Source organism: Anabrus simplex, chromosome 3 (genome assembly GCF_040414725.1).
Source record: "Anabrus simplex isolate iqAnaSimp1 chromosome 3, ASM4041472v1, whole genome shotgun sequence".
Lineage (NCBI taxonomy): Eukaryota > Metazoa > Arthropoda > Insecta > Orthoptera > Tettigoniidae > Anabrus > Anabrus simplex.
This window is the reverse complement of record NC_090267.1, coordinates 78,252,890-78,278,473: the sequence shown is the minus strand read 5'-3', so window position 1 is coordinate 78,278,473 and position 25,584 is coordinate 78,252,890. Positions and strand designations below refer to the sequence as shown.

Below are 25,584 nucleotides of genomic sequence, written 5' to 3'. Positions count from 1 at the left end.
GGTAACAAGGGTCAGCCCTCCCTAGTCACTAATACTTACACAGGCCTCTGCTGCAGCACTGTACAAATGCACCCATTTCCTTTCTTGTATTTTGAAAAGTGGAGAGTGGCTATGGCGCATGTTGGCCACTAAAAGTGACCCCTCATAAACTGGTTCTAAGGACTCATTCTTCACCATCTCAGAGGTCAATGAGATTTTCTGGGCTTGTAATGCTGAACTACAGTATGCAGCAAAACAAACTACATTAAAATTATTGCTCATCTAGTGTCCATGTTTCCCTAGCAACTAAATCACAAAATCCACATATTTTTAAAGAAGAAGGCTACCCAGCCGAGTTGGTACAAACAGAAAAAATAATCTGAGAGAACTAGGACCACCAAATCTACATGACCGAAATGAAATCAGAAAGATCACTCATACACTGGGTTTCAAGGAATAAGACATGAGAACTTGCCAATACACATGGTCAATGCAATGAAAACAAACTCATTGCTTATGAAGGAATATTGGGTTAAAAGAAAGGCTAGGAAATGTTGATTCCACGTAGTCCTAAGTGACCCATTCATGAAGACGAAGAAGAAGAAGGAGAAGAAGAAGATTTCTGCAACTATGGTTCTCACCACAGAGCAGCGATTTAATAAGGTGGCACCAAATAACAGGACAATGTTAGCTGTTGTTGACAAGTTCCATCAGTCTTATGTAAATGAAAGGGACTACAGGGTGCCCAAGATCCAGAATTGTGGACAACTTCTCCAACATTTCATAGAGGATACTGCACAGAATCCAAAACATTAGACCAGGTAGTCTACAGAGACCTCATTATTGCCCATTTATGCGGAATTTGTGCCGTTTTTGTCACACCAGAAACAATAAATAGATGCAGGCCCTTCTGCAACAATACTTCGGAGAACTCCTAATGTCTCCTGAAACATCATTCCCGTACCCTTCCTGTACCCTGAATCATAGCCCCAGAAGCCTACATATGGTGCATGATGAAAGAATCAATTTTCAAAACAGATGGCCCACCTACTAATATTCCCGAATTACTCAAGTAGATAACTTTTTGTTTGGTGTCCTTACAGTAACTATTGTTCATCAACATGTCCTATAATCTTCAGAAGCATTACGATCAACGCTTGGAATGTGATGATGCACATTTTGAACACCTACTGTACCAATGCATCAGGTCAGAATCAGTCTGCCAGCATATGTGACAGTAGACGGTACTACCTGTGACTGTCTGGCCGAGGGTGAAGCGACCATTACCAAACTTGACACCCGAAGGGAGGGGACCAATGGCTACGGGCAGAGGAGCCCTTCCTTTGGAGGCAAGGTGAAGGCTTTGTATACGAAACGACACATATATTCACCAGAAAGGAGAACATGGTCAACAGTTTAGATGGTGGAAGGGGATCTCAGTTCCAACAGCAGATAAAATGTAAGAACTTTCTCCTGTCAGCAACGTCTGTACTTCTGTGGAACAGCCTAAAGTTACATCTGGCTGTAGGTGTAAATGCCTCTGGGAGGGGTGTCCCCATCGTAATAATAGCCTATATTATGATATGGTGCTTCTGAACTTGCCTGGTAAAAGGTTGGGGCATACCTTGCTGCAAGTGATGGACAGTTCCTTGGGCACTGAGGGAACTATGAAAAATGGGCGACCAGTAGCCAACATCATGAAGGTGTGCATAATCAACCTTAAGACCCATACAGAAAAGGCGGAAGAAGTGGTGGTGAACTATACCAACACAATTTAATAATATTTCAGTGCCGTTTGTTTTGCTGCATATAGTACAACTGACAAGTGGTCTTATATATGTGTTATTTACTTTTCATGGAAACTGAGCAGTCCCATGTGGCTGAATTCATTCTATATGTTCTTATTTCCTGGATTAATAATTGATTTATCGATTTTTGTAGTATTCAGTACTGGTAATGTCAAATAAATTATTTTATTATCACATTTGATAAGAAATTAAGTACCATATTATGTACCATATTAAAGTTCATGATGCACCCTTTTTATATAAATGACAAGGGGACTGTTTGGACTGGACTACATAGACTGCAATGAAACTTGGTTAACATATCTTTAAATCTTTAAATTTAATAGTGATGATAATGTTGTCATAAAATCAATAGTAATGATATAACTAATTGCTGAAATATAGCTGGGCAGTACAGGGAAGTTAGCTGATGATGATGATGATGATGATGATGATGATGTGGAATGACATTGTGTATGCACTGTAGAAATATACTGATAGTTCTATTTTAAATTTATAACTGTTTGGTTCTTCAGTCTGTCAAAACTAATTTATGAAGAAATAACATTTAGAAACTACCTGAAAAAGAAGCAACATAATTAAACATTTTCAAGTATAATTATGTTACAATATAATTCCTTTTTTTCTGATAGTTTCTAAATGTATTACTCAAAATTAGTTCTGGCAGACTGGAGAACCTAATAGCAAAAAAATAACCGAATCGAAACTGAAAAGAGATGGCTTCAGATATTACCAAAAAAAGTTTCACTCATTACATGAATATATTTGAAGTACTGACAACATGAACAGAATTTCATACTCTACAAACCTATTTTACAAACACATACAGTATATGAATATATCAAAATGTTTAGGGTTGTAATACTTCTGTATCCATTATAATGAAAGCTAAAATGTTATGTAGTATGAAATCTTGGTCATCTGTATATGTAAACAGGCATGCTATTAATATAATATTCTGCCTGTGTAACAATAGCAGTCATGCAGTGACATTCTGATGTCTTAATTGACCATTCTACCAAGTTTCAATCTAATTGGTCTGCTCCAATACAAACAGTTCCCATATGAGTACAATTTACCATGTACAACGATGGCTAATTCTTGTGTTTCTTTCTTTGCAGGAAGTAAGTATAGCTGCCCTGGTGATATCCTGTTGGTAACATGGCTTATTAGATGCTCTCAGAATCATTGCTACGATGATCAACATTCAGCCACAGTCAAAGAGAATGCAGTGACGTGAGCCTCTTTAATGTCCAATGTTGTTGAAAACTTCAAACTCTGATTTTGTTACCTGCACTCTGTATCTTGAGAGCTGCCTGCACTTTTACTCCAAGATCTGAAAGTAGTTCAGAAATTGTGATCTCTTCAGGGCTCACATTCTTAGACATCAGACTTGTACTGCTGTGTTCTGAGTTGGTAACTCAATAGGTGCAAGTCCAGCTCCCTGTTGTCACTTTAATTCCAGTTCAGCTCTTTAACCACCTGTGTAAGAAATACAGGGTTTGATGTTTGATTGACTGAAATATATACAAAACATTGGCAATATTATCAAACAAGAAATTTGAATACCTGTTCTCTATAACCTATCAAATTTGTCTAAACTGAATCTTTCACATGAAAACAGGCTGTACCTCAGAATTAAGGGACCATTTTCAAAATGTAGATAGAATGTTTGGTGTAAATTAGTACCGATACATTGTTTACCAGTTATAAATAAACTTTGCTCTTGCTAATTAATTTTTGATCCTTGAAAATGCTTTCTCTTTCACTTCTGGCAGTGAATGTTACATCATATAGGACTATGAGGTATATTTCAAACTTTTGAGTGACTGTGTGTGGAATTAGAAGAGACTCAAATATTGTTTGTTATTCATTAATTTATTTAAATGTAATCTTCTAGGCTTGAAAATCTGGGAATTGCAAGAATACAAAGTAAAGAAGGGTGGAATCTTCACAGGAAGTGAAAATAAACATTTCTTAAAGTAAACTGAAGTTAAATTTAAAAGTTTTGTTGCAATGAGAATATGTTCCTATTCCCAAGGAAAGTAGGACATTTATGGGTGTTCTCTGCAAATGTTATTATTGAAGGGTAATCATAATAATTACAAGGAAGTATTGAGGAAGGTAAAATGGAGAGGTAGATGGCAGAAACAGATACAAGGCAGATAACCATTACACTGGATTTCCCTCCTTTTCAATTTTCAATTCCCACAATCAAAATTTTATTCTCAAACTCAAGAGTGATTACAATGAATACACCTCTTGGCATATCTGGTATTACTATGCTCTTGATGAAGTTCGCAAACATGTTAAAAGATGTAATTGTCTTGTGACTTTTGTTACAAACAGTTTGTTGCATTTATAAATATTATCTTCCAATTACTGTGTGCTGGTGTTTCCAAGGTATTACCCAACATAAAGGAAGAAATCTCACATTTGGAAAAAGAACCCACAATATTTTCCACATGTTTCAAAAAATTAAAAATTGGCAGAAAAATCCAAATACAGTTGGGTGGACAACTAGAGAATCCCTCACCGGTAATGCTGGGACTTAGAAAAATCCAAGTGCAATTGGTAGTGAGAGAATCGCTCACAGACTTAACAAGACCACAATTATAGGCTTGGTAAACACTGATTGAAAATATTACCAGTCTTTGACTAAAGGCAATGAATTCAGCTCGAGAGAAAACCAGAATTCAGATCAAGGTACAAACAAATACCGTACACATATGTTTGAAAAAGGATTTGAGGTAAATGCTCATATATTGACCACTGATGGATTAAGGCTAATTTCTTTTGCTTTGCAAATTGTTATTATGTAATCCCACAACAATACCCAGTGGTGGCGACGGCCGTGATTACTTTTTTAAGAGGGAGTGCAAGTAGGCAACCATCCTGTATTATCATTAATCGGAGCGAAAAAATAGAAGGGGTTCGACACTTCAAGAAATGAAGGTATCGGCCAAAGGACCACGAAGGGCATGAAAATGATGGACTCCCCAGGCTTTGTAAACCTAATACCGTCAGGGTCAGAAAAGAACAAGAGTTGACCAAGGAAGTTCAGATAGGACAGATTCAAGGGAGAAGCCCAGCACAAGTAACACAACAATGTCCCTTGTCAAAGAAGACAGTAGTTATTTCTAGGAGGTATTGGCTATATCTTCATCCTCAAGGCCTGGATGAGCCTGGGATATTCCATAAAGTGTAAGGTGCACACATGTATCCTAATACTGGTGTGACTTGCTCACCAGAAGTTAAAGAATGAAGTTTGCTCTGTGGAAGAGAGGAGAGCCTACAAACCACCATCGAGACAGCATGGAAATGTTACCTGGATGTAAACCAGTGTTGTCAAAGCAAAGCAAAGCAAAGCAAAGTCATCTCCGTACAGGCCATGAAGGCCCTTGTAGGAGTGGAGTAGAGTGGAGTGGGGTAGAGTGGTTAGCTCTATGCCTGGCTGCCTTTGGCCCCAGGAATTAACCTGGTACTCATTTTTGGTGTAGGCTGAGTGAACCTCAGGGCCATGTGCACCTCCGGAAGTGGAAATATTGTTTCTTAAATTTTACGTCTTCCTGACGGGGAATTGGACCTACATCCGTCCAGGCGAGCCGAGCACACCTTTACCGCCTCGGCCAGGCAGCCCGTCCAGTGTTGCCAGGTCCTCTGAAATTTGCCAGGTCCTCTGAAATTTTTGAAGATCTTCAGATTTTTTAAAAAAGATTCCAGAAAAATAAAAATTAGGTGGAAATCTTCTGAATTATCCTCCATCCTCACTTTATAGATAAAAATAACAAGATGGAAATATCATTCATTGCGCCTGAATATTATGTTTAATTTTTCTTCAGATGCTATTGGTTCTAAGAGATACATCTATAAAGATGAGGAGGAAGAGGAGTAAGCATAGATTTATCAATGAAAATTATGAAAATCCAGATGGCTTGTATACCAATTAGTGAAACAAAACTCTACCAGATGATGATGATGATAATAATAATAAATAACTCTGGAAAATGTAGCATGGTTGGCACTACGTATAATATATTGCCTTGGAAGCGGGTCTATAATGTGACAGTGGTACGAGCTGTCTGCAGCAAGATATCGATACAAGACCAATTACGTTATCCAAAAGGGTTCTCAAAGGTCTAGGTTTTCAAACTTGGAATAGAATTTCATCGTCTGGTGAAGGACGACATATATAAAGATGGCGAGGAAGAGGAGTAAGCATAGATTTATCAGTGAAAATTGTGAAAATCGAGATGGCTTGTGTACCAATTAGTGAAACAAAACTCTACCGGATGATGATGATGATGATAATAATAATAACAACCTGGGAAAATGTAGCATTGTTAGCACTACGTACCTTTCAAATCACTTCTGTTCAGATGATATTGACAATACTGTCTCTTATCACAAGGCAATTTAAATATCTTGAAACATTTTTGAGATAAAAAGATAGTTCTTTTATAAAATGGTTCAAATGCGATAGATGTCTGTCTATCTTGTATATGCTTCCACCTATTTCTTTACTCTCTATTCTTCCATCCTTAATTCCTTATGGTTTCAGATGCTGATTTGTTTCATGATTTATTTCATACAGTTTTGTTTTCCTTTTTTTTTCTCTCCCTCCCATGCTGCCATCTATAACACAGAAAGCAACCGGAAGCAAAGAAAGAGTAAGTGAACGAGTTTATTTGATTTTTTCTGCCAGCAGTCAACGAGGCCAGTTCAAGCCGTGCCATCATGTTTTATCACAGAACAGTCCCAAGAGAAACTTTAGAGGAACAAAAATGAAAATTTGTAGAAAACGTTGACCATTTAAAGCTCTACGGGAGACTGTTTCTTTGTGATGAGACATTTATGTTCTTAATTTGCTTTTCATGTGCGTATTGCTTCTCTGTGGTCAACTACATAACAACGTAACATCAAAACTCTCAACAAGTTTATTTTATCCTGCGATATTAAGTATATTTGTTGATTTGGCAATAGATTTCTGTCCTTAGTTTGCTGGTACTAATAAATAATTAGTATGAATGGACTGGCCTGTTTTTTTAATTCGTTGCTCCAGAGAGATTTTGTTTTTTGAACACTATTGTGATGCTCAGTTAACTGATTGCCTGGCAGAAATTCAGTGTGCAGGGCGGGGAAGCTTCGTGTTACGTTTGTTTCTGTGTTGTCTGTGCTCATCATTCTCCTTGCTTCATTCTATCTTTCTCTACATTTTTGTTTCAGTTTTCTCTTTTTCAGATCCTATCAGCTTCTTTTTGTATATGTTTCTTTAAAAACTTTTCTTTGTACTTTTTTACACTCAAAATTATTTTCAAAAACTCGACCAATGCGCCTTTGTGAACTACTTTGTCCAAGTTGGACTTTGCTGTGTACTTTCTGAACATGTTTCAGCACTTACTGGCATTTTCTCCAGGTCTGCAAGTATTTTTGAAAATATTCACAGAAATTATAAATATGTGGTAGATATTCTTTTATTCAGTTATCAATGCATTTGTGATTTTTAGTTACCAGAGATGAAATGCTGTTACTACACAATTAGCAAAGTTTGTGGATTCTTCATGTGCATGCAGCTGTTGTAAGCTCATTAATTTCAATGTCTATATGGCTTTCCACTATGTGGACTCATTTATGTAATTTCTACTTAAATGTTTTCCTGAAACTAGTAATTCTGAAATCTCTCTGGACACATAATGATTTCATCAACACCATTTAGCACGGTTTGCTCTGTTTGGATTATAAGCCTCTCTGTCATTTCAATCCACCAACTCTGTTCCAGTCTTCTGAACACAGCTCTTCACTCCCTTCAGCCTCTGTTTCTCAGGCTCATGCTGTTACTTCCATCTCGTATGCATTCTTCTGGGTATCCTCGAGTCCTCCATTTGCTTTACATGCCCATACCTTCTCTATTCTCCCTTGTAATGATTCCTTACTCACTACTTCTCTCACCTCCTATCTCTTCTTTTAACTTCTATTCTGCTACTCAAGGATGTCATTTAACTTGCCTGTCCATGTTAGTACTGGAATATAATAGGTATGATACATGCTCTAGAAACGTAAAGCCAAATTTAGACATTAAAACTTTTTGTGTGTGTGTTTAATGAGCATTTATGGTGAAAAATATGATAAATCTAGGGGAATTTTTTGTGGGGGGGGGGGGGAATTTTGGGCCAGGTTGGCTTTTAAGGGGTTCTAGTGGGGAGATTTAAGCATTACCACTGTTTTGAGTTTAGTTTGATATTAAGGGGTAAAATATAGTAAGAGATACTTCCAAAAGAAACAGAATTTTGGGAAAATATTTAGTAGGGTTCTAGATTTTTTTTGGAAATGTGTCATAATATGATACATCATCGGAATTATATAGGATTTTGAGATATGCATGATGCTGCCAATGGAAAATGCCAACAAAATTACAGACCTAAAGCATAGAATGTATTACATATGGTACAACAGGTCACCAAAAGTTATACTTTTTGTCTTAGCCAGCAAAAAATAAACCACCTGATGTATTATATAATCATACACAGGTACATCCTTTCTCCAAATCAGGCTTCTAACACTTTGAATAAGTGTTTGTGCCTGTCTTCTCATTCACAGATCTCTTTGTCATTTCCAACACCTTCCTACATATTTGAAACTCTCTACTTTCTTCAGTCCTTCTCCTCCAAGCAATTGGTCAGTCTTTCTTCCTTGTTATTACCAGAAGCTCACTTTTCTTCATATAGAACTTCATCCCATACTGTTCTACTGCTTCTAACCATGCATTCAGCTCCTGTACTTCTTCCTCTTCATCATTCCCATGCCATCATGTCATCTGCAAACACCATTGCCTTCATATTCACTTCCCCAGTCATTCCTGCTATTGCCATCCTCACCTCATCCATCACACCAACTTCCTTGCTATAAATCATTCCTTTCCCCAACCATCCTGTTCTCCCTCCTCCTATTTTCACTGAATTCACAGTACCTTTATACATCTCTCTAACTCTTTCTACAGTATGCTTCCCAAATCCTTGGTTTTCCAAATTCTTGCGATGTGATCTTCGTGATGAAGTTCCCACGTTAATCTACTTTCTGGAATGGTTATTATTGACTAAACAGAAGTAATAAGCAATCACTGTGCTTCAAATGTTGGCAAAGTGTATATAGTGTTCATTGCTGCATTCAAATTGTAAATACTTGTGTGTATTGTGGATATTTCGTGCGTGTTACATCAATGTGTGCTGCTTCAGACTACTCACTATGTGTATCAAAACACATTCAAGAATTGCACCAGGCTTCACATATTCATTATTTTACTGTCAAAAGAATTTTAAACTGCTGTATGACTGATGAGAACTGTTGTTTCAAGTTCTCTACCCTATTGGTTGGTTAATTTGATCTTCAAAAAGTCTAGAGATGATTTATCTTTCATGTCCAGAGTAATGAGTTGTTTTTGTGTCAGGTTACTTCATATTACTGGCATTTTGTTACAAACATAGGAATACAGGAGCATCGGAATACATGGGATTCAAAAATACAAAGACCTACATCAGCTTCACAGTGAATGTGTTGAGTCAGTCATTAAGCATTCAATTTAAATATCCCAAAACCTTATTCACTTTGCATTAAACAAATTTTTATATTCAATGGGCAAGTAGATAAAAGAAAGAGCACTTAAAATATTATTTTCCTTTTCTTTCCTAAGATGAATTTTAAAATAATGGTGGGAGGGGTATGTGATGCAATATCAGCATTCATGTTGATGTTTCCACAGTCTGCTAAACTGAATATACATTCTGATTGCTGTTCATATACATTGCAGCATTCATTATTAAGGTGACTGGAATACCTCCACTGGAGGCAAGATTCCTTAATAGTAATTGGAGGAAAACATGGAAGAGGTCTGACTCTTTGAAGAATGGAGGGTATCGGCAAAAGAAAGAGTAGGGCCATGAAAACGAAAAACTCATTAGGCCTCTCAAACTTGATATCATCGGTATCTGAAGAGAACAAGAGTTTATCAAAGAAAGATGAAAGTGAAGAGCCTGGCACAAGCTAGAGGCCCCACAGTTGCCAATGCCCTTGAAGTTTTCATTTCAGTCGCCTCTTATAATAGGCAATGTGTCGGGCTGAGTGGCTCAGACGGTTCAGGTGCTGGTTTTCTGATCTCAACTTGGCAGGTTCGATCCTGGCTCAGTCCGGTGGTTGAGACTCATTGACCAGAGTACTCAAGCAGGAAGCTTTGAATGAGTCCAGTCTTTAAAAACCCCTCTTATAAATGAGTTTGAGTGAGTCTACAAGTTGATTTGCACTCATCTACTATTGAGTTCAAAACTAGGACAGGAAAATAATTAAATATTTTCAATTTCTTTGTACCTTAAACTAAACCCCATGGTGCAACAGCCCCAAAGGTCCAAGGCCTACCAAGCGACCGTGCCTGCAGATTATGAGTTGCCGAGTGGTCAGCACAACGAATCCTCTCGGCCGTTATTCTTGGCTTTCTAGACAAGGGCCGTCATCTCACCATCAGGTGGCTCCTCAATTGTAATCATGTAGGCTGAGTGGACCTCGAACCAGCCCTCAGATCCAGGTAAAAATCCTTGGCCTCGCCGGGAATCAAACCTGGTGCCTCTGGGTAAGGGGCAAGCACTTTATTCCTACACCATGGGGCCGGCATTTCTTTGTACCTATTTCTTTTAATTTCTTCTTCTTTTTCAAAAATTCCCTTGAAAGTCTGAGAATCACTACTTTAGTACAAAGAATAAACTCGAGGCACATTTATCAAGTTTTTGAATGTATGTGATGTCGTGAATGGAATATGAAGGATAAATGGGAGAGTAAACGGCTAATCTCTTAATGATTTATAAAATATTTCTCTTCACAGCTTTCGCCTGATGAAAAGAAGAACCACACAGAAGATTAATCTACTTTCATTTTCAGCTTACTGGATTCTTCACAGTTAAAGTGGCTCTGTTGTTCATTAACAAATAATAATGTGTCTTAACTGAATCCACACCATTCACTCTACAGCTAAACAAAATACTGTACAAGTTACTCATAAAACAGATGATAAACAAATCCATAAAATGAGAGCCGTATTGTAAGCTTTCGCACAGAGCTTCTTGTTGCTTCCAATAACCACAGCCAGCATGAACTTCTAGCATGATCTCTCTCCTTCCACATGCTTGGTACAAGTCGCTAAAATGAGTTTTTCTTGCTTCAAATCACACAGTATCTTTATGTTCCTTCTTGACATGAAGACATGCTATTTTAAATCATACGTGAACTAAGTTTCGAAAGTGAAAATTTCAGGAAAACTCATCTTAGTATTTCCTGTTGCATAATATATGGGGTGTCAGGTAAAAATGTTCATTTCAAATAACTCATAAATTGTTAACTATCTCAAAAATATGTTTTCACTTTCAATCATGTTACTAAGGGGATTCATAACCTTAGTATCAATATCTGCTGAGATAAGTGTAACAATCGTGTATCTTTGATTGGAAATCCAGTGTTTTCTACATATAACATTAGAGATGTGTGCACTAAAAATTCAAGGGGAATGATTTTTCTTTTTTTAATCTGACAAGTACCTCTCAAGAAAATAGAATGTCTTCAAATGTGCTGCATTCAACAGTCATGTTCAAGTGAAAGTTGTTTCATATCCATATTTCCCCAACCTGTTACCTACAATGATATTAAAGACTTCAAAGCATGCAATGTTATATTTATGAGCACCTTCATAAGAAAGTAAAGGAACTCACATAGCTGGTTAGTGATTTATTCAAATAGTGCACATGGCTGGCGAATGAAGCACGTTTGAAGATATTCCATTTTTTCAAGAATACTTGTAGGATTTTGAAAATAATCATACAAATGAAATTGCAATGCACTTATATCTAATGCTAGGTGTAGAAAACAGCATAATTCCATTTAAAAAAAATATTGTTCTCTTGGTAAATAACGACACCTCAGACAAGTACTGTAAATTTGATTTCAAGTCCATGGTTAACATTATTGAAAATGAAAATATATTTTCAAAATATTTAATGGTTTACAAGTTATTTGAGGTGAACATTTCATCTGACTAATCCTGTATAATTTATCTCCCTCCCAAAGTAAATATTTAAATTATAAATTAAAAACTTATTGTAGATCTGACTACTCATCTGTTTACATTAACCACATTGTATGACATGAATATTTCTTTTCTTTATAGGCCCAGAAAGAGCATTGTGTAAGTTCTGCCAGCAGCAGTCTGTGTCACACATATGTTGGCATGTCTGTGTACAGAAATACTGCTTCATATAACACTCACCTCTGGAAAATTTCACTGAAAAAGTAGAAGCTAAGAACTCAAACCTGTAGTATCATAAACTCTTCTTGTATATAAAACAATAAAATGAAGCAGTATTTCTTCAGTTGTCCTGCCTAAGGCTTCACTCCAGATCGCGCCACGGACTTGTAGCTCACTGTAGAAGTACACTTCTGGTGCTTCCCGAGTATTAATGGCATATGCATTAAAGATTAGCTGCTTCTTTGTCTGCATCAGTCCAGATATATAGAAATTGATATGAGGAATCCAATAAAAATCCTCACTACCATTGTTCACTTCTCTAACATAGCATGGCATATTTCATACAGGCCACACAAAAATATTGCCTAATGATGTAAATGGCTGGACCCGAGATACATTCCAGTTTTGCTCGTACAAATTTAAGGCCTACAAGCAGAGGTAAGAAGAATGTGCGCCTGTCCAGTAGTAAACAAGGGAACATGTTGAAAGCTCAGAATGAAGCCATTCATGCAGAAGATATTTGTGCTCTGGTCTAACAAGAAAAGCTCTAAAGTGTCCTTGGAGATAATATGACCCTTGGAATATTCAAACAACCAAAACTCACAGTTGAAGAGATTTCATGCAGAACCACCAATCATCTTCTGTAAAGAGCACATGAGATATGGTTGTCTGAGAGAAAGAAAATATACATCAATCGGGGTCTGATTGTTGGCAGTTGTCATGCATTGTCAGTAAAAATAATATTCTTTTAATGACAGGTACTGATGGATACTTTTCTTTGTGTGAAGAATGCAGTCTCTCTTTTCTTCTCTTTTTTTATGAATCCTATGAAATATAATGCCAAGGGAACAACAAATGTGCTACAAGTCAGTTGTGCTGGACTGGATGCCTTGGTTGAGCATGGTCCACCGTACGATGTGATACTCAATTTTGGCTTGCTTGTTTGATATGCCCTGTAACACAGTGTAATAAGATTCTTGTAATAAATACTGAAGCACACTGTGCCAGCCGGGAAACTACTGTATTGTTACATCACATACTGCACATGACATGACACAACCAACACAGCAAGCCATTTTGAGCATCATTTAAACCAACAAGGGAAATGTTTTCAATTCTCCTGTGTAACATGAGCATAAAAGACACACAAACTCATTTCATTCACTACATTGTGATCACATGACACTCAGACTTGTACAATACTGTGTGAACCACAACACTCAACTGTATTTGCTGTACAGCACGTTCTTTTGAACAATTAGAGGTAACATTTATTGTTTTCCTGCAGCATGACCTTGAACTGTGTCTTACTGTCATAAACTAAATAACAGCAATTAACTCTGTGGCTCATGTTGTTGCTTGAGCCTGACGTCTGTTAAACCATTCCTGACATCCACTCTGCGCCAGACGCTACATATAAATAATACCTACTCTTGGTTTGGAACAAATACCTTTTACACTTATTAATTTTGAGGACCAGGCAAGTGCTGTATGAAAATGATATTTGCCTTTGATTTAGGACAAATACCTTTTACTCTTATTAATCTCGAGTACTGGGCTGCCTTAACGCTGTACCAAAATCTACTGCCTCTATTGTAGTTGCTGTTGTGATTTCCACCGTATGATGGCAGGCAGTCCTTATCAGGTACTACCAATGGGGCCAGCTGGACCTAGATTTTTATGGTGTCACCACTTTATATTGCCTTGTAGCGTAGCAAGCAGAGCTGACTCCCATACATTAGCCAAGGTTCGTGGGGCTAAATATGTGCTGGCCTGCCTTTAATGAAAGGTGTATCACACTCCAAAAGTGATGAGCACCTTCTTCATACCAAGGAGATGTGCATGTTATGCTCACCTCTGAGCATACAACCATCAGAGGATGGGACCTGTTCCCATTCACAAGAAAAATGTGGGAAGGTATTTGAGGTAACATGGCCATGTCCTGAGAACAGCTAATGGTGCCTACAACTTTACCATCAAAGGCAAGGCCCTTTTGGAAGGCCAAGCAAGACTAGGTGAGATGGATTGGAGAGAGGATACAACATTCTCTCACATCTTTTTGTATCGTGATCTCTTCACTGATGTGGTCTCCAGTTTTGACATGTGCTGATTGGTTCCAAAACCGTTTCTTGATGATGTTCACATCTTTACTGCCAAGCTGATTCAGCTGATGTATAACGATATGTTTAATGTTGTCAAAAGCTTTTTCATAATAATATTCGTATTATTACCATTTTTTCTTCATGTTGATAATGATGATTATTGTTTTAAGAGGCCTAACATCTAGGTTTCTGGCCCCTTTTCTTTATGATCTGAAAGCACTGGCACACCTAAGATGTTGTAAAATGCTCAAATGCACATACTCTGAGTTTAGATACCTTGGATAAATAACGACAGAAGATCTTCGTTGTGGAACTGAAATCAGGAGTTGCATTGGCATTTCATGAAAAACTGTCTATGATATGTCAGCGCACCATTTTCAATAAGCTTGAGAAAAGAAGTTGCAAAGACCTATTAGTAGCCAGTTATGATATACTGTAGTGATACCTGGACTCTGAACAAAGGTGGCATACAAAAAATAGGAGCCTTTGAGATGTGGTACTGATGCCATTAGGAAAAAATAAGCTGGGTGTAGATGATGACTAATACAGCTGTGCTAGATCAAGTTAGTGAGGAACAACAGCTGTTCAAGCAGATCCAGAGAAGGAGGATGAGGCACAGACTGCAACATGGTGGACTGATGATTAATGTCCTAGAGGGTAAAATACCTGGAAAATGTAGTCGCAGAAGGTCAAGAAACAAGCTAATGAAGATGTTCTTCACTGGCACATGCCACTGGAGTAACAAAGGTGATAAAAGGAGAGTCCAAGATAACTCATTTGGTGGAGAAACATCGTAGAGACAAACCAGTCCTAAAACTGAATGCACATGGCTCTGAGCATCCAGAGATAGATTGTACCACTAGGGTAGAAAACGGGCAGACAAAGAAAAGAATGGTAGGGTAGATCTTGCTGTCGTACATGAAGCAAGGTCTGGTCTTGTTCAGTGATCTGCATGTACCTGTTAGGCTAAGCAGCTCAGTCCAGTAGTATTTGAAATTGCTCAAATACACCAGTAGATTTATTAGCACGTTAAAGAAAGTCTGAGATAAAATTCTGGCATATTAGTGTCTCCAAAGTAGTTAGTAGGACATAAAGTCACTGACATTATTATTTACATACATAGTACCTCTAATTGATCAAAGAACACAACATACTATTGTGAACATGAGATTTTTGACTTGCTTGATAAATGAGTGAGTTGTTTTTTTTTCTTTGGGTATGATGGTGTGAGAAAGTTGTTCAGGGATGTGTCATGATCGATTATGCCAAGACTGCAATGGTGTTCTCAATTTATTATGAAATATGATATACTATAATATCAATATGTTTAAAAAAATTATTTTGAGTGTGATCTTGTACATAATTTTCAAGTGCATGAACACTTCATTTATCATTTTGTGTTATATTAACAATCTATGCACATTCACTTTCAATTTTTGGGCTGAGTTTGGAGCTTTTTGTGTTTGTCTTGACAATTTGTGATTACTGTCAATAAAACTAACAGGTGTCTGTAAGTATTAACAGTTCTATTTCTGTTACTGGTGCCTATGTTCACCAAATTAGTGATTTTAAATCTCTTCATGATCTTTTATAATTTTCTGTATTCAAGTTAGAGGAAAAGGTTAATTTCTTAATTCAATTACGTATGGTACTTTAAATTTGTATTGCATTATTTAATTTTTCAATTAGAAGAGCATATATCTTGTCCAATTAAAGAAAGATCTCATAAAAGTAGTTTTCAGTATCAGCTGTACATTTAGAACAAGATGATAAGATGAAAGAGAGTAAACTATATTTTAACCATCTGTGTTTCCTCAGGGACACATCACCTCAAGGAGATCCAGAGTTCATTAAGGTGAGAAATTTTCTCTCAGGCCTACTCATAAGAAAAGTCCAGTTCAAACATTTCTTTTGAATGTCATAAAATCTTAATGATAGCTAGTGAATATAAAAAAAACCTATGTTAAGTATATGCTTCTCAGCTAATTTGAATCATCATCTTCTGCCTCCCTGCTTTGTCAGTACAGTTTCATGAATTATGGATTGAAAGAAAGTCAAATTAATTTGCTTTCCTCCAGTTCTTTACTAGTGTAACTTTTCTATTGTGTACCAGTATGTTTATAAATATTATTTTCTTTTATCAGAGAATTGAATACAATTTTTCATTAAATACAGGAATGCACTTTTTCTTAAATTTCTTAAGTTATTTATGGAACCATTTCAAATTTTCCTCTTAACAAATGTTCATTAGATTTATTGATCAAATCTTTAAGATCTTGAAATCTACAAACAGATACTAGGTGAATGTACTCATTACCTCTGAAATCATTACAGCGCCAAGAACAGAAGAAATCAGACCTTGATGATCAGCTCAAAGAGTACATAGCAGAATGGCGCAAACAACGAGCCAAGGAGGAGGACGACCTCAAGAAGCTGAAGGAGAAGCAGGCTAAGCGCAAGGTAAGCTTACCTCTAGAATGAGCTGTATTTTGTCTACCAGGATGGCCCAGTCCTTTACATCAATTTGCAACTCTTGTATATCCAGAACCTGTTCTATCGATGAAAAACAATATCTTTTTTCTTGGGAAACAAGCAAATTTTTCAGAGACTGATAAGAAATTTTCTAAATCTTGAAAACTTATTTTACCCCACAGTCCTAAACCTCTGCCTGTTGTAGGTCACACGAGCTGAAGAAGAGAAGCGTTTGGCTGAGCGCAAGAAGCAGGAAGAAGAGAGGAGACAGCGTGAGATTGAGGAGAAGAAACAGAGGGACATCGAGGAAAAGAGGCGCCGCCTGGAAGAGGCTGAAAGGAAACGTCAGACCATGATGCAGGCACTAAAGGTAAGACTCCATTCTTGAAATATGCTCACGTCTAGTCCATTGCTACATGCAGAGTGCTAATGTGTCTCCTTTCTTTGTACAGGCAGAGAACAAGAAGGGTCCCAACTTCACCATCACCAAGAAGCAGGAAGGGGTATGTATCTTCATCTGTACTAATACTGTATTATAAATTGTGAGTTTGTTTGTATATTGACGTCAGTCTCAAAAAACACTCAATTAATTTCAGTAATTCTTGTACCATTAGCTTGTTTCTTCACGATTTATTTATTTATCATGTCAGAAGTGAGAAACATTACAATAAAGAGAAAATAATATATATATATAAAGGAATTTGAAAAAAAGAATAATCACACACAAACTACACTGTGTGGTTGCAGAAATAAACTGTAGAGAACCAAAAGCTGGTCTCTTCAAGAGCATTTGATTATATGAAATGCTTCCTTATCAGAGGAATAGATAGTTAAAAGAAAAAGTAGGGCAAGTCAAGAAAAATTGTCTTGTGGAACTAGTGATGTCGCGTGCTTAAAATCTTTGGGTGTTCACACAGAGGTGACAGTAGATAAAAAAATATCCGATGTATAAGCCTAAGTTGGTCAACATGTTAACAGGAGCTCAGGTAACCTATATTGTGTCGCCACCGTGGTTCGTTAAGCAATATTATGTTACACATTCGACTGTCAACAGCGCCATATTGTTAGTCAATTAAGCACTCCAGGGTAACTGCTCTGTGCATTAACCGCTGCCACGGACTACGCGATACGTGCTGCCGTCTTTGGAATTTGAAAAGAACTTTTAGAGAAAGCATTGGAAGCGGGTCAGCAGTCCATAATCCACTCACTGCCTGCTCTATATGAAGCATCCATTGGATGCATATCAAGCAGGCAGTGCCGCAATCACACAGTAAACTGTGATCATATTCGCCATACCCACAGCATTGCCCCTACAAGCTCTAGCTATGCAATATGCCGAAGTTTGTGGTTCAAAATGGGATTGTGATCGGCTGGTGTGGCGCGTGATTCAGATGGAAATGAAAAGTGAATTGGCACTTACAACTTTGTAAATATATTTTCAATGTACAGAAATCTTGTTCTCATCATACAATATTGTATAAATTTCAAGAATTTTGGGATTACCAGGGTTTTCACATGCTCATGTGATCCTTAAGACAAGACGCCCTTGTGTGAAACACATTAAAATGAATATGTTGCCCGAGCTATTAGTTCTATCAAAAAAAAAAAAATTTTTTTCAATGAGTCCAAACTATGCATGGTTTCATAAATAAACTACAGTATGACAATTCATATTTATGGTAAGAAAAAAGGTGGACAAATTAACACTGATCTTGCACAGTGCAATCTGTTGTAGTGTGAATGAAGGTCTAAATACAATTCTGGTTCATGAACAAAATTTTGGTTGCAGAGCATTTCCAGTTGGAAAATTATCATAGCACATTCAAAGCCAATGAAATTATCACCTAACACTGTAGATGTATTCAAACACTTCTCAAATGCTAAGCACATGGAATTAACATTATTTGCAACCAAAATTTTGTCTATGTTTGCTTCTGTCATTGATTTCATGAATAAACTAGAGTATGACAATTTGATATACAGATCTTGTTTGACTGACAATCACATGTTGGTGCAGCTGAAAAAAAACTTTAACGGGAATACTCATATTTTAGTGAAATACAATAATATTATAAATTTAAATAAATGTGATTAAAAGCAAAATCTTGTTTGTTTTTTGTTACGGTAGTGTAGTTTAAAGTAAATATTAACTATAATTAGCATTTGTCTAAAAATTAGCCACTGCACTCATTGTCTTTTTGTGCTTCCACACATCATTTCATTCTGAACTACAGTATGTGATGTTCGTTGGCTTTGCACGTTGCTTATCAAGTGGTTTTGAGTTTGCCCATTCCTGGTCTTAACCATGAGCCCTATTAAGCTGAGCAGTAGAGCTCAAAGAAAAGTTGTTCAATGCTTCCTCTTTAATGTTTCCAGTTCAACTTGAGCTCAGCTCAAATAGAGAGGAATAAGACCAAGGAGCAACTGGAAGAAGAGAAGAAGATCTCTCTCAGCTTCCGCATCAAGCCTCTGGACATCGAGAACCTCAGCGTGGACAAGTTGAAAACTAAGGCCACCGAACTCTGGGAAGCCATCATCAAACTGGAGACTGAGAAGTATGACTTGGAGGAGAGGCAAAAGAGACAGGACTACGACGTGAGTATTTTACTAAATAATAAGCAAGAATGGAAATACTGTAAGGTTATCTATAATATTTAGAGTCATATTCAAACTATGACAAATTACAGAAACTCATGGTTTACCCTTAAATGTGCTACTTTTAAAATTTTCAAATATTTATTTTTCCACTCCAAAAGTAATGCACAATCATCAGAATTTTTAAAAAATGTTTTGTCTGTTAAAAGTCAAATTATTGTGGCAGGTTGTTGAGGTTCTTAATAAAAAATTATTACACGTATAGGTAGCATGTTTTTCTATCCACTAAATTTATTGAACTACTATTTACAGTTAATCACAAGTTTACAGATGTCAGAGTTTTCCATTCTACACAGTTTTTACTAATGATTGTAACATGCACTCACTCGGGAGATCCAATCACATTGCACATCAGCACATCAAACATTTGGTCCTCAACACGGCTTCTCATAGCATGATGTTGTTCCAGAAGAGTTCACAGTAGCAAGCCTTATAGAACTCTGTGTAGTCGCTTGACAGAGTCGTTCTCAACAAATGACTCATCACGGACTTCCAACTGTCTGCCTGTTTTCACTTGTGACTGATGCACTCAAAGCTGACTCACTGACCACACACTCCCTCAGTTGCGCTCTCATATACGGGCGGGAGATTCTAGGAGCTTCTACCTCCAGATCATTCTGGGTGCCTGGTCCATTGTTAATCAACTTCCACCTTCTTCTAGGAGCTTCCTTATTGCGAACCTGAAGGATACGTCTTCTTTGCTGCTGGCCCTGTCCGAATTGTTGCCACTGTCATGCTAATATTATCTCTTGCACGTATTTTTTGCTGGCCATCCTGAATCGGTCTCCACTGCCACAATATCACGAGTTTTGAATGTTTTGCATCCATGTCTTCTTCTTCTTCTTCTTCTTCTACAACTTTCCCACACCTGTGGGATCACGGGTGCAAACTGTGTATCTCATGTGGATTTGGCCCTGCTTTACGGCCAGATGCCCTTCTTGGCCAACCCTATATGGAGGGATGTAATCACTATTGCGTGTTTCGGTGGTGGTTGTTAGTGTGGTGTGTTGTCTGAATATGAAGAGGAAAGTGTTGGGACAAACACAAAGATCCAGTCCCCAAGCCAGAAGAATTAATCAGATGAAATTATAATCCCCGAACTGCCCGGGAATCGAACCCAGGACCCTCCGAGCCAAAGGCCGGAATGCTGGCCAATGAGTCAAGACAATATTTTGCATCCATGTAAAGCTGCAAAATTAGCTACAGAGGCTACTACAACATTTCAGTCGTAGGAAACATCTGTGCTCATAGATACTTGAGGATAAACAACATTTACCTTGAAATTTATACTTCACTCCATAAAATTAGTATGATAAGCCTTGAACTAATTCTTTCTCTGTTCAGCCACAGGTTCACCTTACATTTCTCACATATGATGAAGGTGTATTTCTTACAAGAAGGCAACTTGCATGTTACATATTTTTTATTCAGAAGTGGCCAGTGGTTGCTAGATCCTTTCTTACATGAGTCGGAGAGACTGACGATCCACGAAACTTTGTTTTAATTTTTCCCATGATGCCCAAATTTGCTCTATCTCCCTTGGAATTCCCCTTTACAATATGACACAGGGTTTGTGCAAAATTAATGCAATTTTTTTCTATTAATTGCCATGATTCATTCACTTTTCTATCCAGAATCAACTCGTTTATCATGCTACACAACAGCCAGATGGTAAAACAGTACCATTTTCTAGATTTAATTTTGTTGTATCAATACTCAGTTGTATAAGAGAATACCGGTATATAGCAGGCAAGTAAATTCTCCTTCACACATATGCAGTGTTGCACATTTAAGCATTTTACCTCCAAAAAATAAGAGAAAACAGAGTAATCATATACAAGGTGCATCTAGAAAGTTTGGTGAATGATACCATAACACAAAGAAAACAGAAGTTACATACAAATTACCTTTAGTTGCCTTCAAAGTACTCTCACTGGTCACAATTCACTTTTGGCAATGTGTAAACAGCTGCTGGAAACTGGCAGAGAAGATATCTCTTGGAGCACTGATGTCACACACCTTTGGATGTCAACACATTGTGTGTCTTTCAAGATTCCCTTGAGGCGGTGAAACAAAAAGAAGTTGCAGGTGCCAGATGACATGGCGCATCATTGAGACTTTCCTGTCCAACCCGAAAGTGTTTGAACCAATCGTAAACATATCTTCTGCTTACAGCTTCTGTTCCGTACACTTACACTAACATTGCATGTGTCTCCATCAACATTTTCCCAATCTGTAACAAAACTTCAATCAATCACTACTGATCTGCATTTAGGGCAGTCACCCAGGTGGCAGATTTCCTATCTGTTGTTTTCCTAGCCTTTTCTTAAATGGTTGCAAAGAAATTGGAAATTTATTGAACATCTCCCTTGGTAAGTTATTCCAATCCCTAACTCCCCTTCCTATAAACAAATATTTGCCCCAATTTGTCCTCTTGAATTCCAACTTTATCTTCATATTGTAATCTTTCCTACTTTTAAAGACACCATCCAAACTTATTCGTCTACTGATGTCCTCCCACGCCATCTCTCCACTGACAGCTCAGAACATACCACTTAGTCGAGCAGCTCGTCTCCTTTCTCCCAAGTCTTCCATGCCCAAACTTTGCAACATTTTTGTAACACGCCTAGAACAAATCAAGCTGTTTTTCTTTGGATTTTTTCCAGTTCCTGAATCAAGTAAACCTGGTAAGGGTCCCATACACTGGAACCATACTCTAGTTGACCGGGCGAGGTGGCCGTGTGCGTAGAGGCACGCGGCTGTGAGCTTGCATCCGGGAGATAGTAGGTTCGAATCCCACTGTCGGCAGCCCTGAAGATGGTTTTCCGTGGTTTCCCATTTTCACACCAGGCAAATGCTGGGGCTGTACCTTAATTAAGGCCACGGCCGCTTCCTTCCAACTCCTAGGCCTTTCCTATCCCATCGTTGCCATAAGACCTATCTGTGTCGGTGCGACGTAAAGCCCCTAGCATACTCTAGTTGGGGTCTCACCAGAGACAACTTGATGTTTATGCATTGCTCTATTTCATTACTGGTATAATAGGAGTCTTTACATGCACTATGTTCGACTAGCTGCAGCAAACTAAGCTGTTTCAGCTCTGTACATGGCACTTCTCGAGATGGATCGGTCCATTCACTGTACTTTTTGACACACCTTGTATTTTATAAATGGATAATCCAGGAGGGAAAGAACTGAGAAAAGTGAACGGGGAACAAGAAAAGATGAAGAGTTTTTTACAGTGTAATATTTATATTGAAATTATGTATTCAGCAGATTCAAAAGCTTTTAAGTTTTCATTTGAAGAGAAACTATAACATCATCTGTGCCTTCTGCTCTTGGCTTGCCTCATTCTTTCCTCTTGAATGTAGTTGTGTGTGTGTTTTCCATGTGAGGCAAGACTTCTTTACAGCCACCTGTTTTGCAGTTAGTCACTTGAGGATAACCACTGCTACCTTTTTAATGACAAGATGTCTAATTGCTACCGTATTATGTTACAGTTGAAAGAGTTGAAGGAGAGGCAGAAGCAACAGCTGAGGCACAAAGCTCTCAAGAAGGGTCTTGACCCTGAGTAAGTTACTTTCCTTTGTTGTTGTAGTAATAATAACAATAATTATCATCATCATGTGGCCTCAGCTACCACATGCAGGCATTTAGATTTGATGTCATTTAGGCTGCCAGCATGCCAATTTCAATGTCCTGTTTTATTCCAAAAAATGCCAAAGAAACTGATGTTCTCTTGGGTGATCTGTAGCTGAGTTTTAATTCAAAATGTGTTACCAGTGATCTTTTATATGCCAACATCCTTCAGTATGAATCAATGAACTTTTTTCTGTCCTTAAAAATATCTGACAATCCCTGTCTGTCAGATTTGAACCCACAATCTTGGGGCCCAGAGTCCAACACTTTACCACTGATCTATAGAGATGTCTTTGTTGCGGTGATAAGAACTTAGTAATGACGTTATTGGAGTACTTTCAACCGACTAATTTCATTTCATGCTATTAACCTTTTAAGTGCCGAGTTACCAGTTGACTGTTTGGTACCTCAATGCTGAGTTTTTTCATTCATTTGTAATTTTTTTTATAGAACTCTCAATTTTTAACTTATCAGGGGAGTGATTAGCTGATGTTTATAGATGTTGGTTCTTTACAAATCTATTGTAAAAAGAAAATCCTACATTTATGTTCAATATTATTTTGAAAGAAATCAAAATTACGCTTTTTTTTTTTTTTGCCCACACGTACATCAACTTTCTACAAAGTAAAGGGCCCAAAATAACTTTCACTTAAAAAATAGCTTACTGATACATTAAAATCATCGTCATCATTACTTTCTGCTGTGGTTAATAACAGAAGGTTTCTTTGATCGCAACAAAAGCAGGTAGCTTGTTGTTCTGCCATGCTTGTTTACATCACATATGAACTCCAGTTATAGAGGACAGATATCTACAAAAAGCTCTGTTAGTTACTTCCTGAAGCTATAATCCATAATCAATTAGTTCTACATAATGCCCAACAGATGGCAGAACATACCAGAGATCGATTTGGCTCTCGAGAGTGAGCTGGTAAACTGAAAAATAGAAAAGTTCTTGTGTACCGTCTATAGACAGGTGTAGCATTGGTGGACCGGCCGCGTCAGTGCCTCTATAGGCAGGCGTAGCGTTCATTGGGTATTAAAACTCAGTTTATGGCAATTCTTAGCTGAGGAATAGACACTTTAAATTTTAGCTTTTGTTCAGTCAGTTTCATAGGAGAGCAATATACAACACTACACATTTTGTTGAAATTCACTTTACGTATAGTTCCTGATCTTTTATTAAGCTCTCTGTAAAATAATGATGCAAGGAACATACAGCTTGACCCTTTCTGCTTGTTTTGGAGGCGGAGTGGGGGAGAGCTAACACAAAGAGGCCTGTTGCTAAGAATTGCATAGGAAAGAGCAATACAACATAACTTTAATATGAAAGCAGACATAATAATGCTAAAATTACTCATTCAGGCAACCAAATTAAGAAATCAAAATAATTCTTACGTTGTCAAATAATAAACAAATAAATAATTGAGAAATTATCCACACATAAACAGGCCCTTAAAAAGTGTATGAACTGTTTCTGAAAAAAGAAACAACTCAATTTAACTTTGTCTTTTCATTTTAGAAATTATCATTTGCTCTTTATCACCAATTTGTTATACTTTTATTCAGATCCTGATGCATAGTAAAATATGATATTTAGTTATGATAAACAGAAAGCTTGGATACCAAAAATACATTTCAGCCAACTCAGCCTTAGCTTTCAGAGCCCTATGATTTATGTAAGATAATAGTTGATTTCATTATCCAAATTGCTGTTCTGTCCAATGAATATGAAACAATGCATAAGCAGCACAAGGCATGCAACTGTACAGGTAGATATATCGTTTATCGAACCATGAAACAAAATTTTGGCTCTAACTTAAGTGAAAACTAGAATTTTAAAACTATACAAATGTAGTATGACAAATTCATTGATAGGACATAGCATTTTCCCATATACACAAGGAAAGACGGAAATTACAACATCACAAAGGAATGGGTCATTAGTGCTGATATTGGAGATATGGAGTGGTGCCAGCTAGGTACATAAAAAATACTGTTTGTTCATACAGCCCTCCCTACCTGACTGGTCATGGATGAACCACCTCCTGCATCCAAAATCAGTAGAGCAATGAAGAGATGCAATGATGTGAAATGTCCATTTGTGAAATATGCCTTGCAGAAGGGTATGAGAAGGACACCAACAATTGTCACCAGTTGAGAGGGCCCAGATAATTAGTCTGTGTGAGAGTGGCTTATCTGTGCAGTATTAGTCAAAATGCGTCTATGGTACCATATGTATAACACGCTGGTCAAGTGGAGGGACACAAGCTCAAAGACACGGGACAGGACCAACCCTACATTCAACAGTGTGGAAGGATCCCCGCATCATTCAGATGTCCCAGACCCCTAAGCAACAGTGGCAGCTCACACTTCAATTTAATAATTGTTTGTGCATGCAGCTGGCTTATGATTCCGTGTCTCTGCTGCAAGCGTTCCACTGAGTATGAGGCTGTCCTGGTGTCAGGAACGGTCAAGCTGGACAATGAATTGCACGGTTTTGTCTTTACTGGTGAATATCATGCTTTTGTGTTGGACGCAAATGGTCTCTGATAGCATACGAGGGAGAGGGGCCGCACCAATCTTGCTGCCAAGAGCCACACGGGGCCAACCCTAGTCATTGCAGCCTGCAGAGCTATTGGCTTTCAGGTGAAA

The 25,584-nt window shown here is 37.6% G+C and overlaps 1 protein-coding gene across 1 annotated transcript in view; it reads left to right on the top strand.

The window, feature by feature from the left end:
* The first annotated feature begins 1,383 nt into the window (after nucleotides 1-1,383).
* Nucleotides 1,384-25,584, top strand: part of up (Troponin T, skeletal muscle) — a 49,677-nt gene continuing 25,476 nt past the window's right edge. The window contains exons 1-10 of the mRNA XM_068226797.1: nucleotides 1,384-1,528; nucleotides 2,909-3,023; nucleotides 6,434-6,457; nucleotides 11,989-12,006; nucleotides 15,987-16,023; nucleotides 16,503-16,628; nucleotides 16,846-17,010; nucleotides 17,093-17,143; nucleotides 19,017-19,235; nucleotides 22,794-22,864. Of these exons, the coding sequence (XP_068082898.1) occupies nucleotides 1,384-1,528; nucleotides 2,909-3,023; nucleotides 6,434-6,457; nucleotides 11,989-12,006; nucleotides 15,987-16,023; nucleotides 16,503-16,628; nucleotides 16,846-17,010; nucleotides 17,093-17,143; nucleotides 19,017-19,235; nucleotides 22,794-22,864 (971 nt within the window). The remainder of the gene's footprint in view (nucleotides 1,529-2,908; nucleotides 3,024-6,433; nucleotides 6,458-11,988; nucleotides 12,007-15,986; nucleotides 16,024-16,502; nucleotides 16,629-16,845; nucleotides 17,011-17,092; nucleotides 17,144-19,016; nucleotides 19,236-22,793; nucleotides 22,865-25,584) is intronic.